This window comes from Rattus norvegicus, chromosome 13 (assembly GCF_036323735.1).
Source record: "Rattus norvegicus strain BN/NHsdMcwi chromosome 13, GRCr8, whole genome shotgun sequence".
Lineage (NCBI taxonomy): Eukaryota > Metazoa > Chordata > Mammalia > Rodentia > Muridae > Rattus > Rattus norvegicus.
In genome coordinates this window covers 107,021,765-107,038,392 of record NC_086031.1, presented here as the reverse complement: position 1 = coordinate 107,038,392, position 16,628 = coordinate 107,021,765, and the positions used below count along the sequence as shown (strand labels likewise).

The following is a 16,628-nucleotide window of genomic DNA, read 5'->3' as shown; positions in this document are numbered from 1 at the left end:
TGATTGGCCTTTGTGATCCTTTGCTTTCAGACTGCCCATAAGTCTCCTGGTGAGGAGCAAGGGATTTTCAAGGGATTCGGTAATTTCAAGTATTTTGTTACTAAGTAGTTTCCTTTCCTGGTTTACCCTCCAGAAACCTTCTATCTCATCCCCCCTCCCCCTGCTATAAGGCTGCTCCCCACCCCCCACTCACCCAGTCCCTCCTACCTCCCTGCCCTGACATTCCCATACACTGGGTTTTCTAGCCTTCCCAGGAAACAGAGCCTCTCTTCCCATTGATGCCTGACAAGGCCATCCTCTGCTACATATGCAAATGGAACCATAGATCCATCCATGTGTTCTCTTAGGATAGTGGTTTAGTCCCTTGGAGCTCTGGGAGTCTGGTTGTTTGATATTGTTGTTCTTCTTATGGGGTTACAAACCCCTTCAGCTCCTTCGGTCCTTTCTCTAACTCCTCTACTGGGGACCCCATGCTCAGTCCAATGGTTAGATGTAAGCATCCACCCCTGTATTTGTCAGGCTCTGGCAGAGCCTCTCAGGAGACAGCTATATCAGGCTCCTGTCAGCACGTACTTCTTGGCATCCACTGTAGTGTCTGGGTTCAGTGTCTGTAGATGGGATGGATCCCCAGGTGGGGCAGTCTCTGGAAGGCCTTTCCTTCAGTTTCTGCTCCACACATTGTCTCCATATTTCCTTCTGTGAGTATTTTTATTCCCCCTTCTAAGAAGGACTGAAGCATCCACACTTTGGTCTTCCTTCTTCTTGAGCTTCATGTGGTCTGTGAATTGTGTCTTGGGTCTTCTGAGCTTTTGGGCTAATATCCACTTATCAGTGAGTGCATGACCACTAAAGCATAGTGTTTTGTTCCTCTTAAAAGTTTATTTTGGAGGTTGGTCGGTTTGTTCAGTGGTTAAAGGTGCCTGCTGCCCTTAGTTTAATGCCAGGACCCTCATAGTAGAGAAAACTGACTCTTGCTTCTTGTTCTCTGACTATCACAGGCATACTGTGGCACATGCACCCTACCACCACACACAATAAATAAATAAAAACATATTAATTTTATAAGGCTCATGTTTGAAATAATTTAAAGTGTAAAAGAAATAAAACTCATTTTCTGCATGTATTTGAACAGTTTCATATTGTTTTATTAATTTCTATAATGTTTGTGAAGACAAGTAAAATAGATATATACCTGTGTTTTCTAGAAGAGTTTAAAGTAAAATATGTTTAGAGGGCTAAGAATGTAGCTTAATACCCTGTTAATACCCAGAAATGTCCTCACAAAGTAAATGATTAAAAATAGCTCCCAGACACCGAGGGAGAGAGACCCAACCGCCTGGTCAGGTGGGCACTCCTGAGGCTGCAGAGCGGAGGAGACCACCAACACTGCCCACCCCTGCCCACATCCCTGGCCCAAGAGGCAACTGTATAAGGCCTCTGGGTTCCCGTAGGGGAGGGCCCAGGAGCGGCAGGACCCCTGCGCCTGAGACACCGCCGGAACCTGAAGGAAACAGACTGGATAAACAGTTCTCTGCACCCAAATCCCGTGGGAGGGAGAGCTGAACCTTCAGAGAGGCGGGCGCGCCTGGGAGGCCAGAAGAGACTGCACTCTGCGCACGTCCAGACGCCAGAGAAAAACACCAAACGCCATCTGGAACCCTGGTGCACGGAGACTCCCGGAAAGAGCGGCGCAGATCTTCCCGGTTGCTGCCGCTGCGGAGAGGACTTAGGCAGTACCCCACGAGCAAACTTGAGCCTTGGAACCACAGGTAGGACCAACTTTTTCCCTGCAAGAAACCTGCCTGGTGAACTCAAGACACAGGCCCACAGGAACAGCTGAAGACCTGTAGAGAGGAAAAACTACAGGCCCGAAAGCAGAACACTCTGTCCCCATAACTGGCTGAAAGAAAACAGGAAAACAGGTCTACAGCACTCCTGACACACAGGCTTATAGGACAGTCTAGCCACTGTCAGAAATAGCAGAACAAAGTAACACTAGAGATAATCTGATGGCGAGAGGCAAGCGCAGGAACCCAAGCAACAGAAACCAAGACTACATGGCATCATCGGAGCCCAATTCTCCCACCAAAACAAACATGGAATATCCAAACACACCAGAAAAGCAAGATCTAGTTTCAAAATCATATTTGATCATGATGCTGGAGGACTTCAAGAAAGACGTGAAGAACTCCCTTAGAGAACAAGTAGAAGCCTACAGAGAGGAATCACAAAAATGCCTGAAAGAATTCCAGGAAAACATAAATAAACAAGTAGAAGCCCATAGAGAGGAGACACAAAAATCCCTGAAAGAATTCCAGGAAAACACAATCAAACAGTTGAAGGAATTAAAAATGGAAATAGAAGCAATCAAGAAAGAACACATGGAAACAACCCTGGACATAGAAAATCAAAAGAAAAGACAAGGAGCTGTAGATACAAGCTTCACCAACAGAATACAAGAGATGGAAGAGAGAATCTCAGGAGCAGAAGATTCCATAGAAATCATTGACTCAACTGTCAAAGATAATGTAAAGCAGAAAAAGCTACTGGTCCAAAACATACAGGAAATCCAGGACTCAATGAGAAGATCAAACCTAAGGATAATAGGTATAGAAGAGAGTGAAGACTCCCAGCTCAAAGGACCAGTAAATATCTTCAACAAAATCATAGAAGAAAACTTCCCTAACCTAAAAAAAGAGATACCCATAGGCATACAAGAAGCCTACAGAACTCCAAATAGATTGGACCAGGAAAGAAACACCTCCCGTCACATAATAGTCAAAACACCAAACGCACAAAATAAAGAAAGAATATTAAAAGCAGTAAGGGAAAAAGGTCAAGTAATATATAAAGGCAGACCTATCAGAATCACACCAGACTTCTCGCCAGAAACTATGAAGGCCAGAAGATCCTGGACAGATGTCATACAGACCCTAAGAGAACACAAATGCCAGCCCAGGTTACTGTATCCTGCAAAACTCTCAATTAACATAGATGGAGAAACCAAGATATTCCATGACAAAGCCAAATTTACACAATATCTTTCTACAAATCCAGCACTACAAAGGATAATAAATGGTAAAGCCCAACCTAAGGAGGCAAGCTATACCCTAGAAGAAGCAAGAAACTAATCGTCTTGGCAACAAAACAAAGAGAAGAAAAGCACACAAACATAACCTCATATCCAAATATGAATATAACAGGAAGCAATAATCACTATTCTTTAATAATTCTCAACATCAATGGCCTCAACTCCCCAATAAAAAGACATAGATTAACAAACTGGATATGCAATGAGGACCCTGCATTCTGCTGCCTACAGGAAACACACCTCAGAGACAAAGACAGACACTACCTCAGAGTGAAAGGCTGGAAAACAACTTTCCAAGCAAAGGGTCAGAAGAAGCAAGCTGGAGTAGCCATTCTAATATCAAATAAAATCAATTTTCAATTAAAAGTCATCGGAAAAGATAAGGAAGGACACTTCATATTCATCAAAGGAAAAATCCACCAAGATGAACTCTCAATCCTCATCTTCGGTTGGTTTATATACAAGTGTGCAATTTCTAGGCTTGAAAGTAAAATGATGCTATCTGGTGCTGGATAGAGGAGCCTTATTTTTTATTATGGCAGCTTGCTATTTTTGTAACATGGTGATTTGGTTGAACACAATAAAGTAGAGTAGTAACTGAAAAAACAAAAAGAACATCCTATTTCAGAGATGGAGTCTAGAGAGGTAGCGCCTAGGTTTAGGGGACTGGCTGCTCTTCCGATTCCCAGCACCCACAAGGCCGCTCGTGCCGTCTGTAACTCCATTTCAAGGTGATGCAACAGATGAAGCAGTTCAAGAAAAAATGCATGTAAAATCTGAAGAAGAAATCATTTTTATAAAGGTCATATCGATTATTTTGTGATAAACGTAAGAAAACATTTTTTTAAAAATGATTATTGTGTCTTTTCTTTCTTTCTTTAAGGAAGGATATTATTGAAAGCAAGCCTCCAACTCACTGTGGACTTGTGGATGGCCTTGAATTTTTGGCCCCCATCTCTTTCAAGCTGGGATTATAGTGTGTCTTGATATTTAAAAAATATTGCAAATCTGAGAATGTTGCTCAGTTTCAGGAGCATTTTCCTGGTGTGCACAAAGCCTTGTGTTCAGTTCCCAAAACCTCATGTAAAGTCAGCATGGTGGAACACACACGGAATCTCAACACCCAGAAGTTAGGGGAAAGCTGGGTGTCATAGCATGCCTTAATCCCACTGGGAAGGCAGAGGCAGGTGGATGTCTGTGAGTTCCAGTGAGATCAGCCTAGCCTAGAATGTGATGTCCAAGACAGCCAGAGCTGTTACATACAAAGGCAGCAGGGACAATATTAGGCACTGTTCCAAGAGAAAGCCAAGGCAAATTATGATTACATATGCTTAAGGGGGACACTGTGAGGTTAGAAGAAAGGGACACAATGTGGAATAGTGAGACCAGTACTGAGCTGTGAACACACGGGAGCCAGTTTCAACAATTTTGGAGCAAACGATGTGCTGTCAGAATCTACAGTTATCAGTGTCTCCAAACTTATATTTCACTCAAATGCTCTGTATGTACAACTTTCGATAATTGGAAATACCACAATAAAACATTAAATACAAAAAAAACAAACAAAAAAACAAAAAAATAAATTAAATAACATTTGACTTTATATTTATTTTCTGAAAAATATTTAATGTTTTTTGTTTTGGTTTTGCTTTTTTTTTTTATTAAGAATGTGACCAGTTCAGCTGGACATGATGGCACACACTTTTAACCCCAGCATGCCTCTTGTTGCAGAGGCAGGCAGATCTCCTGAGTTTGAGGCCAGTCTGGTCTACAGAACAAGTTCTAAGACAGCCAGAGCTACGCAGAAAAACCCTGTCTTGGAAAACAGAAAAAACATAATGACCAACCTAAATTCTTCAATTTTTTTTTTTAACTGCATTTTTTCTGTTTTGGAAATCTTTTTATGTAACAAGATTGATTCTCTCCAACAGTATAGAACTCTTAGTAAACCTTTTTTATTTTTCTTATTGTAACATTTATATAATCTAAAACTTACCATGTTAACCATTTTGGAAAATATTTATTTTTGTTTCATATGTATTATGAGTGTCTGCCCACTTGTGTGCACCACACGTGTGCAGTGTCCTGGGAAGCTTAGAAGGAAGCATCAGATTCGTGAAACTGGAGTTTCAGATGACTGAGTTCTCACATGGATGCTGGGAATCGAACTCAGGTCCTCTTGCAGAGAAGCATGTGCTGTTAACCAGCAAGCTCTCTCCAGCCTTTTGGTTTTCACGTGTGAAGTGCAGCACGTTAAAGACTGTTCACACTGTTACACGGCATCATCTCTGCCTCTCCAGAGCCTGTTCCCATCAGAAAGTGAAACTGCACCATTAAAACAGCTCCCCGTCCTCCCCTTAACCCATGTTACAATCTCCGTGTATTTGGGTCTGAGCGCTGTAGGTACTTCCGGTGTTTTTTTTTTTACACAGGATGGTGTCTTCCTGATTCATCCATGTTGTAACATATATCAAAACTTCATTTCTCCCCCCTCCACTTTGGGTATTGTAATAAGAAATACATAGCTGTCTTAGTTAGAGTTTTATTACTGTGAACAGACACCATGACCAGTGTAAGTTTTATAAAGGACAACATTTAACTGGGGCTGGCTTACAGGTTCAGAGGTTCAGTCCATTATCATCAAGGCAGGAGCATGGCAGCATCCAGGCAGGCATGGTGCAGGAGGAGCTGAGTTCTACATCTTCTTCCAAAGGAAGCCAGGAACAGACTGAGCATCCTCAGGCAGCTAGGAGGAGGGTCTCCAAGCCCACCCCCCACAGTGACACACTTCCTCCAACAAGGCCACACCTTCTAATAGTGCCACTCCCTGGGCCAAGCCTAGGCAAACCATCGCAACAGCATAGCTTTTACTTTCCTAAGTGTTTGGGGGGTGGCGGGGAGGTTCAGTCAGTTCAGTGGTTAAGTTCACACTGTTCTCATCAGCATTCTTCCCCAGACCTCTTCCCTGTAACATTTGACCTGCTGCCCCCATTGCCCCTTCCCTTACTTGTCTGCCCCAGGTGTCGCACACAGATGGAGATACACAGTTTCATCCTTTTGTGACTAGTATTTTTCTTGCATTATTCTTCTGGCTCAGTAACATTCTATTGGATGTGCCACATTTTGCTTATCCATTCATCTGTGGGTAGATACTAAGGTTGCTTTTATATTTAGTGGTTATGGCCAACACTGCTATCAATATAAGAATATAAATATCTATTGCCTTTCATTGTTTTTTAGTGTAACCAAAAAGGAAATTGGTGGATAATGTAGTAATTCTTGGTTGGTTTGTTTTTTTATATTCTGAGGAACTACTATGCTGTTTTCTATGGTGGTTTAACCATTTCACATTCCCTCCAACAATCTGCAAAAGGTTTGGGTTTCTCTACAACCTCACCAATATTCTTCATTTTTGCCTGTGTGGTAATAGCTGTCCTGATGTGGTGGTATGTCATGGGAGGTTTGATCTGAATTTTCTTGAAGATGAGTGGAGTTTGCATCTTTCCTATGCCATTGGCCACTCACACACCTTCTTGGAGATGTGCCTACTCAGCTCTTTCCCTTTGTGTTGGGTTACGAGGAAGACGCTCTATTCTGGTATGGAGTGTGCATTTTTACTATGTGCCAACGTCTTCTCTTATCCAGTGGGTGGGTTGCATGTCTGCTGGGCATCTTTGGAGTTTGAGGATGTCTGGGACGTCTCTTCTATCCCATCTGTTGCCTCTGCCTTTGCTGTAACGTCTAAGAGACTTGCTAAATCCAGAGGCGTGAACCTTTGCCCTTCTTTGTGTCTAAGAATTTAATAGTTTTAGGTCTTATGGTTAGGACGTAACCTATTTTAGGTTAGTTTTTGCATCTGGTATTACATGATTCCCACAAAGATATATGACTTTCTAGCACCATGTGTTGAAAACACTCATTTTCCCACTGAGTAATATTTGTACACTTATCAAAAATTATTTGGCCACGTATGCGAGGGCTGATTTCTGAACCTGCCATCTTGGTCCATTAGTCTGTGTGGTTGTCTTCACTTCAGCACCACACTGTTTGCTTTGTGTAGCTTCATAGTATGTTTTGAAATCAGGAAGCAGGAGCCCTTCAGGTTTGCTTTAGTTTTTTAGAAATTAGGGTCATTTGGGGTTCTATGTGAGGTTTAGGATATACATACATTGATGTATGTATGTATGTATGTATGTATGTATGTATGTATGTATGCCATCATTTGCAGTTTACAGAAATGGTATTATCTGTAGATTGCCTTGGGTTTTATTAGCATCCTACCAATATTAAGTATTCTAAACATGGCTTATCTTTTCATTTATTTATGTCTTTAATTTCATTTGGTAAATTTTTGTAGTTTTTACTGTAGGCTTTTTACCTCCTTAAATTAATTCCTACATATTAAAATCTTCCTTGTAGTATTGCAAATAGAGTTGTTTTCTTAATTTCCTTTCTTAGTTGCTCATCATTAGTGTATAGACTTGCAATGTTTTGAGTGTTTGTCTGGTACTCTTTTATCATTAAAATTATTCATTCTAATAATATTTTTTAATGTATGGAACCTGCAGGGCTTTTACCTAGACTGTAAGGCTATTTGTGAACAACCGTTTTACATTTCCTCTGTAAATGCCCTCTGTATTTAACTTTTAAAAAAACTAGTATCTCATTCCAGATTGAGTAGGTATGGCTAAAGGTGGGTGTCTTTATCTTCTTTACACTCTAAGCTTTTGGTCTCTATTACTGAATGCTTTATTTGATGTGGCTTTTCCTGCTTGACCCTGTTATTTTGAGATAGTTTTTACTCTCCTTGGTTTGTTGAACTTTGACATTTTTGGGGTTTTTTGTTTATTTGTGAGTTGGTTGGTTGGTTTGGTTTGGTTTGGTTTGGTTTTTTTTTTTATCATGAAGAGGTGCTGAATTTTGTGGCAAATACTTTTTCTAATCAATCGAGATGATCTATTTTGGGATGCATTTGTGTTATCTTTTCCACTGCTGTGATAAAATATCCATTAAAAACAACTTTAAAAAGGAAAACTTATTCAGGCCCATGATTACAGAATCTGTCATCATTTGGCTTTATCTTGAGTCAGAGCAACATGCGGGAGAAGTCATGGCCTCATCTCAACTTTGATAACAATACACACCCTTCCAAGCACATCCCAGTCACTTACTTCTAGCATCAACCCCAGTGATGGCCTCACATTATAAATTGACAGATGTGCTAATCCACTGGTGAGGTTAGAACACTTATAAACCAATTACTTTCCAAAAATCCACTGCACAGTGTCCAATCCTATTGTCCTTTCACCTTCCACAGACCACAGCTGCAGTTTCCCTTCATTCTGCTACTGTGGTTTGTTACACTGATTGAACTACCTTTGCATTCCAGGACCTGGGTTGTTACGTTAAATTATTTTAATACATTGCTGGATTCTATTGGCTGGTATTTCATTGAGTATTTTGCACCAGTATCCACAAAGTCTGCAGGTTCATAGTGTATATGTCCTTTTCTGGCTTTGACACCAAAATAATGGTTATATAACAGAATGATGGACTGTTTTTACCTCTTCAATTTTCTGCAAATTTTGAGATTGAGTAATATTAAATCTTCCTTTGATAGAAGTTAATTGATGACTGTGCCTAAAAGTCCACCCAGAAGGTACTACTAGCCCAGGAGGAAGGGAGGGCTCACCATGGCAGAGTAAAGTTTTGTCCACTATGCTTTATTTCCTGGTGTTTCTTTCTGTATGTATGTGGGAGTGGTGCTGTGTGCACACTTGGTGGAAGTCAGAAGAGAACCTCACGTTTCTTTAAGTGAATAGCACGTTATGCCGTAGTTAACAAGCTCAAGCAAAACTACCTCTGCCCACGAAGCACTGAAGTTGCAGGTGCACATGTGGGCACACACAGCCTTTTATGTGCATCGTGGGGATTTGAACTCACTACTTTATGTTAGCACATTAAGTGCTCTTACCAAGGCACATCTCTGCAACTCCACTTAAATATAGTCATTATTGGTCGTCGTCTTCCTCTTCCTCTTCCTCCTCTTCTTCTTCTTCCTCTTCTTCCTTCTCTTCCTCCTCCTCCTCATCTACCTCCTCTTCCTCTTCTACCTCCTCTTCTTCCTCTTCTTCCTCCTTCTTCCTTCTCCTCCTCCTTACCCCTTTCTGTCTCTCTTCTCTCTCCCTCCCTCCTTCCCTCCCTTCCTCCCCACCTCTCTCTAACTGTGATACTTTGAATGTAGTTAACTGGAAGTTCATTTATTCATTACAGTTTTATAAATCCAGTGTACTTGAGAAGAAGACATATATTTTCCTTGTTCTCACTTGTTTCTATTTTCCCTCTTTCAAATTAAATGAATTTTGAAACCAGGATAATACTACCAACATTTTTACACTTGATCTTAGCCAAAAGGCCGAGAAGCGATCTACCAGCATTTTTGAAAGAATTTTTATCTGTTAAGGTTTTGGAAAAAGCTTCCTTTGATCATTTGTCTCTGAAATAACAGTAAATTTGCATTGATAAACAGGGAGGGTGAAGAAGATTGATCAATGCCCGTGTCAACAGATCACACTGAACCTCATTAATAAATATTTACAGTCAGTACATGTTAATCACAAATAAACTGTTTTGAATTTTAATTTTGTTTTATTTAATGTTCGTGTTTGATTGTGTGTCTGAGTGTATGTGTCACAGTATGTCTATGAGGGTTAGAGTGCAATGTTTAAGAATAAGTTTACTTCTGTTGTGGTTCCAAGTATTATAGTGAAGTTCTGAGGCTTGTAATGCTAAGCACTTTTACCGGTAGGCTACCTCACTAACCTGCAAATAAAATATCTTTTAAGATACCAATAAAGATATAGACAGTTGGAAGACGAATAAAAGGAATTTATTTACTCAAATAGTTCATTTATGAAAATACTTCATTTTAAAAATGATTTTTGTATTACACATAAAAATCACATTAACATGAATAAGAAAAAGTTCAGATGAAATGCAGATTCTCATCTTCCACTGTTATGGCTGAAGTGGTATTTGGAGTCAGTGTCACTAACTACCTGGCGTTTGGGTTTAGAATGTGGACGTGTGCGCTGAGGTTCCATGTGGAGGCACCTGTTTTAAAGTCTGTCTGCGGTAGAACATTTTCTACACGAGTTTAGAAGTTTTAAGTCTTTAGGAAACTCTGTCTTCATTGATTGTACAATTTTTTTTGGAAATGTCATAGTATATTTATTTGTTCTTGAGAAACATTTTAATTATAATTATAGTTAATACTTGAATTATATAGTACAAAGAAAATTCTCAGTTTGTCTTAAAATTACTTGACTTATATTCATTGACTCAGGTCCTCATTAATGCTAGATAAATCCTCTACCACGGATCCAAAAGTCCTTACTTGCTAACATCATAGACACATTTTAAGATTTGACGAGATTGTCTTCGAGCTTTCATTGCTGTGAGAGACACCATGACCAAGACAACTCTTAAAAGGACAACGTTTAATTGGGTTACAGGTTCAGAGGTTCAGTCCATTATCATCAAGGCAGGAGCATAGCAGCATCCAGGCAGGCATTGTACAGGAGGAGCTGAGAGGTCTACATCTTCATCTGCAGGCTGCTAGCAGAATACTGGCTTCCAGGCAGCTAGGACTAAGGTATTAAAGCCACGCCCACAGTGACACACCTACTCCAACAAGGCCACACATCCTAATAGTCCACTCCCTGGCCCAAGCATATACAAACCATCACACTCACCTTTTCCAAATGAATAATTGGGATATATTCTAGGTGCATGACAGGACTCATGTGTGGTGGACCACTAAGCTACTTTATTTTACAGCCCACTTCCACATTCTCAGGAGTATTCTAGCCAATACTAGATACTAAGGTCTCTGTTCCCCAGTGTCTCCTTTGTCTTAGAACTCACTGATAACCCTCTCGTAAATACATTAGCGTTTATTATTCATTAACATTTATTGTCATGCTCACTTGCTCTTGTTACTTGTTCTTGTTACTGTTCCTTCATGTTCTAGGATTGTTTGTCTATTGGCAAGTTTGTTTGCACCATCAACTGTTATCTCTGACCTATCCCTATCAAATTTGAGCATTTCATGGGCTGGAGAGATGGCTCAGCAGTTAAGAGGTCCTGAGTTCAATTCCCAGCAACCACATGGTGGCTCACAACCATCTGTAATGAAATCTGGTGCCCTCTTCTGGCACACAGGTATACATGCAGATAGAGCAGTGATAAACTTAAAATAAAATAAATAAATCTTTTAACTATTGAGTACATCATTACTTCATTTTTCTTTAACAGAAAAAAGCCTTATTAAAAACGTGTGTGTGTGTGTGTGTGTGTGTGTGTGCACGTGTATGCATCTGTCTGTCTATTGCATTTTCCTTCAGGAGCCCAAGAATGATTTTAGGTCAATAGAGTGTTAGTGTATTTTTTATTTTTAGTTATTTTATTGGCTTATTATATCTGCCATCCTTGCAGCCTTTATTTCACTCCAGGCCCTTCTAACCCTGCAGCACTAGGTAGGAGAAAAAGATTAGAAGGGAAAGCTGGCATAGACCTTTTTAGATTACTTCCTGATGATTGGGAACATTGAGTTCCTTGGGGCAAGTCCAGTCTTCATTGCCAGGATATTCTAGCAGCAAGGGGAGCAGCAGCTGCTTCAGGTCCTCTCAGGGCTCCCTCATACATACTTTACCTGTGGTTCCAGGGAAGGGGTGCGTGAACGCCACTGGGCAGGCAAAACTGGAGGCATTAGGCTATGAATATAGCCCAAGATGGGGCCCCAGCCCAGGTGAGAAACAAGGCAAGCTGAGGCTGAAGAGGCAGGGGTTCCCAAATTCCCAGGTGTGCAGGTGTGGGGGTGTGGGGATCTATGGCTTAGCTCAGGGGTGGATGTCTGGAAATGATCCTCATGTGGCGGTGCTGTGGTCGTTTGCTCAGGACAGAAACTGGGTCAGGAGCAGATGAAATACCTACCTGTCTCAGAGAGGAGAATCCTGGGGTTTTTAATCTGTTCAACCTTCCCAGTTTTTGTCTGTTGACACAGTTCCACTTGCCCTACATATACCCTTTCCAGAGTCCCCAGAATTAAATTATCTGCAGCTGGCAAAAATCATGTCCCTGCTAGTGCATGAAGCAAATTAGAATAACCAGCTGTGAAGCAGCTGTCTCTCCCACACCTGGAATTAAAAACTACTCACATAACACATTTAAGGTGGGTCTTCACCTTAAATTCTCACTGTAGTCAAGCAGCCAACACTAATCTCAGAGCCTAAGCTGCTTCCAGTTTCATGAAGGATCTCACGGCTGTGCTCCTCCCACCACCCACATCCATGAAGCAGAGTGAGGAGCTGGAACCTTAACTTACCCTTCCTATGTGGGCATTCGAAACTCTGCAGGGCAGAGGGATGTTGAGGCTTCTTCTGGACGAACATGCAAAGTAGAGGCCTGGAAGTATGGGCAGGTTGAGAGATGCTATCTTGGTAACTGGAGATCCTGGGATGACACTGAACTTCACACAGGAATTTCACATACTTGTAAAGAAACCATCACAGACAGCAACAAAAGCTGCCACAGCCAACCTGATTAGAATATTACTTCATAATTAATAAGGACCCAATATGAACATCCACAGACTTTATATTTCTTAGTGATTGGCATAGGCTTTTTAATCCAAGACTTCACATGGCCATCCTTGCTAACTGAAGAGAAATGAGTATGTATGTCAGCAGTGAAGAACACGTATCTGTCTAGCTATCTAGGACAGTGGTTCTCTATCTTGGGCCACAACCCCTCTGGATTCAAATGACTCCTTCGCAGGAGTCACCAGTATCAGAAAACACAGATATTTACATTATGATTCATAGCAGTAGCAAAAATATCAGATATGAGGTTGCAACAGAGATAATTTTGTGGTTTGGAGTCACCACAACATGAGGAACTGTATTAAAGGGTTGCAGCAATGTGAAGGTTGAGAATTACTGATGTAGAGAGAGACAGACATATAGCATAAATATTGTGTTTTTTTCAGCTTATAGACACAAATAGGATCATGTTAATGTTGATTATGAGATTTAAAAATATAAGTAATTATTTAAATTTTTATAATTAAATTTTAGATATGCGTGTAATAGTTTGAAACATGTGTACAGTGTTTTTGATGGTTTGAAACATGTTCTCTGAAGTCTCGGGCATTTGAACTCTTGGTCCAAAGTTGGTGCTGCTGTTTGGGGAGACTTAGGGTGTGCGGCCTTGTTCTGAAGACGAGCTTGAGAGTTTAGAACACCCTTCTGATTTCACGAACTTTATACTCCACACTTTAGTTCAAGATGTGAGTCCTTAGCTTCCTGCTCCTACTGAAATGCTTGAGCCTTCCTGTCATGTCTCCCTAATACAATGGACTTCGGAATGGATGTCTAAATAAACTGTTATCAGTTGCCTTGGCCATGTTGTTTTGTTACAGAATAGAAAAATAATTTATCTGGTCAACCCAAGGTAGTTGTAATTTCTGTCTCAAATATTTAAAAGATTTTTGTTAATGTGTAAAAAATAGGGCATTTTTGGAATGTACCATGATGTGTTGATAGTGTGCACATTATGTATTGATCAACTATGAGTATTTAGCAATCTTATTTCCCTGTTGTTGTTGTTGTAGGATTGGAGACTTTGATCTGTTTTCTATACTAAATGAAAAAAAAATAGAGTCAATTATTGTGACCATAACTGATGGTGCCATGGAACATAGACATTACCCATTTTCTCATTGTATTTGGGTACCTGTTTCCAGGTAATCATGATAATGTTGATGATGTAAATAATTCTCATGTAGACTCTAGTCTGCATTCCAGTGCTGTTGGCATCAAGGAGTCTGGGAGTACCAGTCTGCTCCTCCAATCAGGACAGACTACTACTCTCAATGGCGTCTGTGTCTGGTCTTGCTAACCATGCTGTGCTGTCAGCTCCCTTCTGGACTGCACTGGTTGTAGTTATTGCTGTGGAACAACGCTCACTACTACAGGGGAAAGGACGAGTTGTGGGTTTGGGGACACCTCTCAGAGAATTGAGCTCTGAAGTCTTACCAGTTTTACATGATCTCTTTCAGATCATGTGCAGCATGTTTTCTTCTGAGGAGGAGATACATTGCCAACATAGCTTCTGGGATAGATTGGTGCAGGGAGGGCTTCCCTTGCATGGAAGTCTCCACTTTTCTCTGACCTCAAGTCCTGTACCCTGGAATGCCTTCCTTCTGCGGTGAAATTAAACATCTCATACGCTTTCAGAAATGTGTCACTCACTTTGCCCTCCAACTTGCCAGACACTCTCATACATCTTTGCAAAAGGTTTTAGCTTGCGGTGCTTTTGCTGTGGCCTTCTCACCCAGCCATATAACAATGTATGCATGTCTGACCAGTTCAGGATGGAGAAGAGGGAGTTGGGAGCTGGGAGGTAAGAAGTAGAGTGATGGGGCTACTGTGCAGTTGATGTGGGAGAGGGTTCTGAAGCTCTGCTTGAACCTAGCTTTGACTCCTGCTGCCTTTGAGTCACTGTGGACAGGTTGTACGCATCTCCCCCTTCTCCCTTTTAACACAGTTGAGTGGCTAGGGTCCCTATGTACAGTTATGTTGGTCTGTATTTAGCAGTCTGGCAGGCATAGCTTCTAATCTTAGCACTTGTAACCTGTGCTTGTTTAGTGTGGAGCCAGCTCTCTGTTATTCGTTTTGCAGGTTAGACCAGACAGGATTACATAAGGCTCACCCCAGTTCTCATGTTCTAAGGTGCTGTCTCCTCAGAAGAATGTTCAGAGTTTCATTTTATTGTTACAACTTCTGGCATAATGTATGAAGTTATTTGCACAGAATCAAGTTGGGATGTAAGTGATGGGAAAAGTATGTGCTTAGCAAGTAGAAGGCACTCAAAGAAAGGAAAGAGCCTTCTTTGAGTGTAGTGTTACACATCTTTAATACCACCATTCACGGATGAGACCAAGGATCAAGGATCAAGGCCAGAAGGAGCTGTACAGTGAACAGATCTCTGTCTAACGTAATTAATTAAACAAAATATGTGTGGAGTTTATACTCCGTTATTTCATTTAGTTTTAAATAGTCTAGATTATTTGATGAGCCCGAAGACAGTGGGATAAATATGTTTTAGAAAGGAAGGAAGCAGGAAGGGAGGGAGAGAGGAAGGTAGGCAGTCCTATGACCTCTGAAGAGTGACATCCAAGAATGTTCTATAGTCTTATCTGCATACACACACACACACACACACACACACACACACACACACCACACACACACCACACACACCACACACACCACACACCACACACCACACACACACACACCACATACACACACACCACACATACACCACACACACCACACACACACACCACACACACACACCACACATACACCACACACACCACACACACACACACCACACACCACACACACACACACACCACATACACCACACATACACCACACACACACACACACACACCACACATACACCACACATACACCACACATACACCACACATACACCACACATACACCACACACACACACCACACATACACCACACACACACCACACACACACACACCACACATACACCACACACACCACACATACACCACACAAACCACACATACACCACACACACCACACACACACACCACACACACCACATACACCACACACACCACACACACACACACCACACATACACCACACACACCACACACACCACACACCACACACACACACACCACACACACCACACACACACACCACATACACCACACACACCACACACACACACACCACACATACACCAAACACACCACACACACACACCACACACACACCACACACACACCACACACACACACACACCACACACACACACCACACACACCACACATACACCACACACACACATACACACACACACAACACACACCACACACACACACACCACACATACACCACACACACACCACACATACACCACACACACACACACCACACACACCACACACACACCACACACACACACACCACACACACCACAAACACTCACCACACATATACCACACACACACATATACACACACACACCACACATACACCACACACACACACACACACCACATACACCACACATACACCACACACACACCACACACACACACACCACACATACACCACACATACACCACACGTACACCACACACACACACACCACACACACACCACACACACACACACCACACATACACCACACACACCACACATACACCACACACACCACACATACAACACACACACCACACACACACACCACACACACCACATACACCACACACACACCACACACACACACCACACATACACCACACACACCACATACACACACCACACACACACACCACACATACACCACACATACCACACACATACACCACACACACCACACACACACACCACACACCACACACACACACACACAC

At 41.7% G+C, this 16,628-nt stretch overlaps 1 protein-coding gene across 13 annotated transcripts in view; it reads left to right on the top strand.

Annotated features, from left to right (window-relative positions):
* Positions 1–16,628, top strand: part of Syt14 (synaptotagmin 14) — a 152,377-nt gene that overhangs the window by 59,490 nt on the left and 76,259 nt on the right. The window contains exon 3 of one of the 13 annotated variants that reach the window (XM_039091523.2): positions 14,211–14,391. The exons of the other annotated variants lie outside the window; for them this stretch is intronic. Coding sequence (XP_038947451.1) covers positions 14,211–14,236 — 26 coding nt within the window. The 3' untranslated portion in view covers positions 14,237–14,391. Of the gene's footprint in view, positions 1–14,210; positions 14,392–16,628 lie in introns of those variants that run through there. 13 annotated transcript variants of the gene reach the window in all.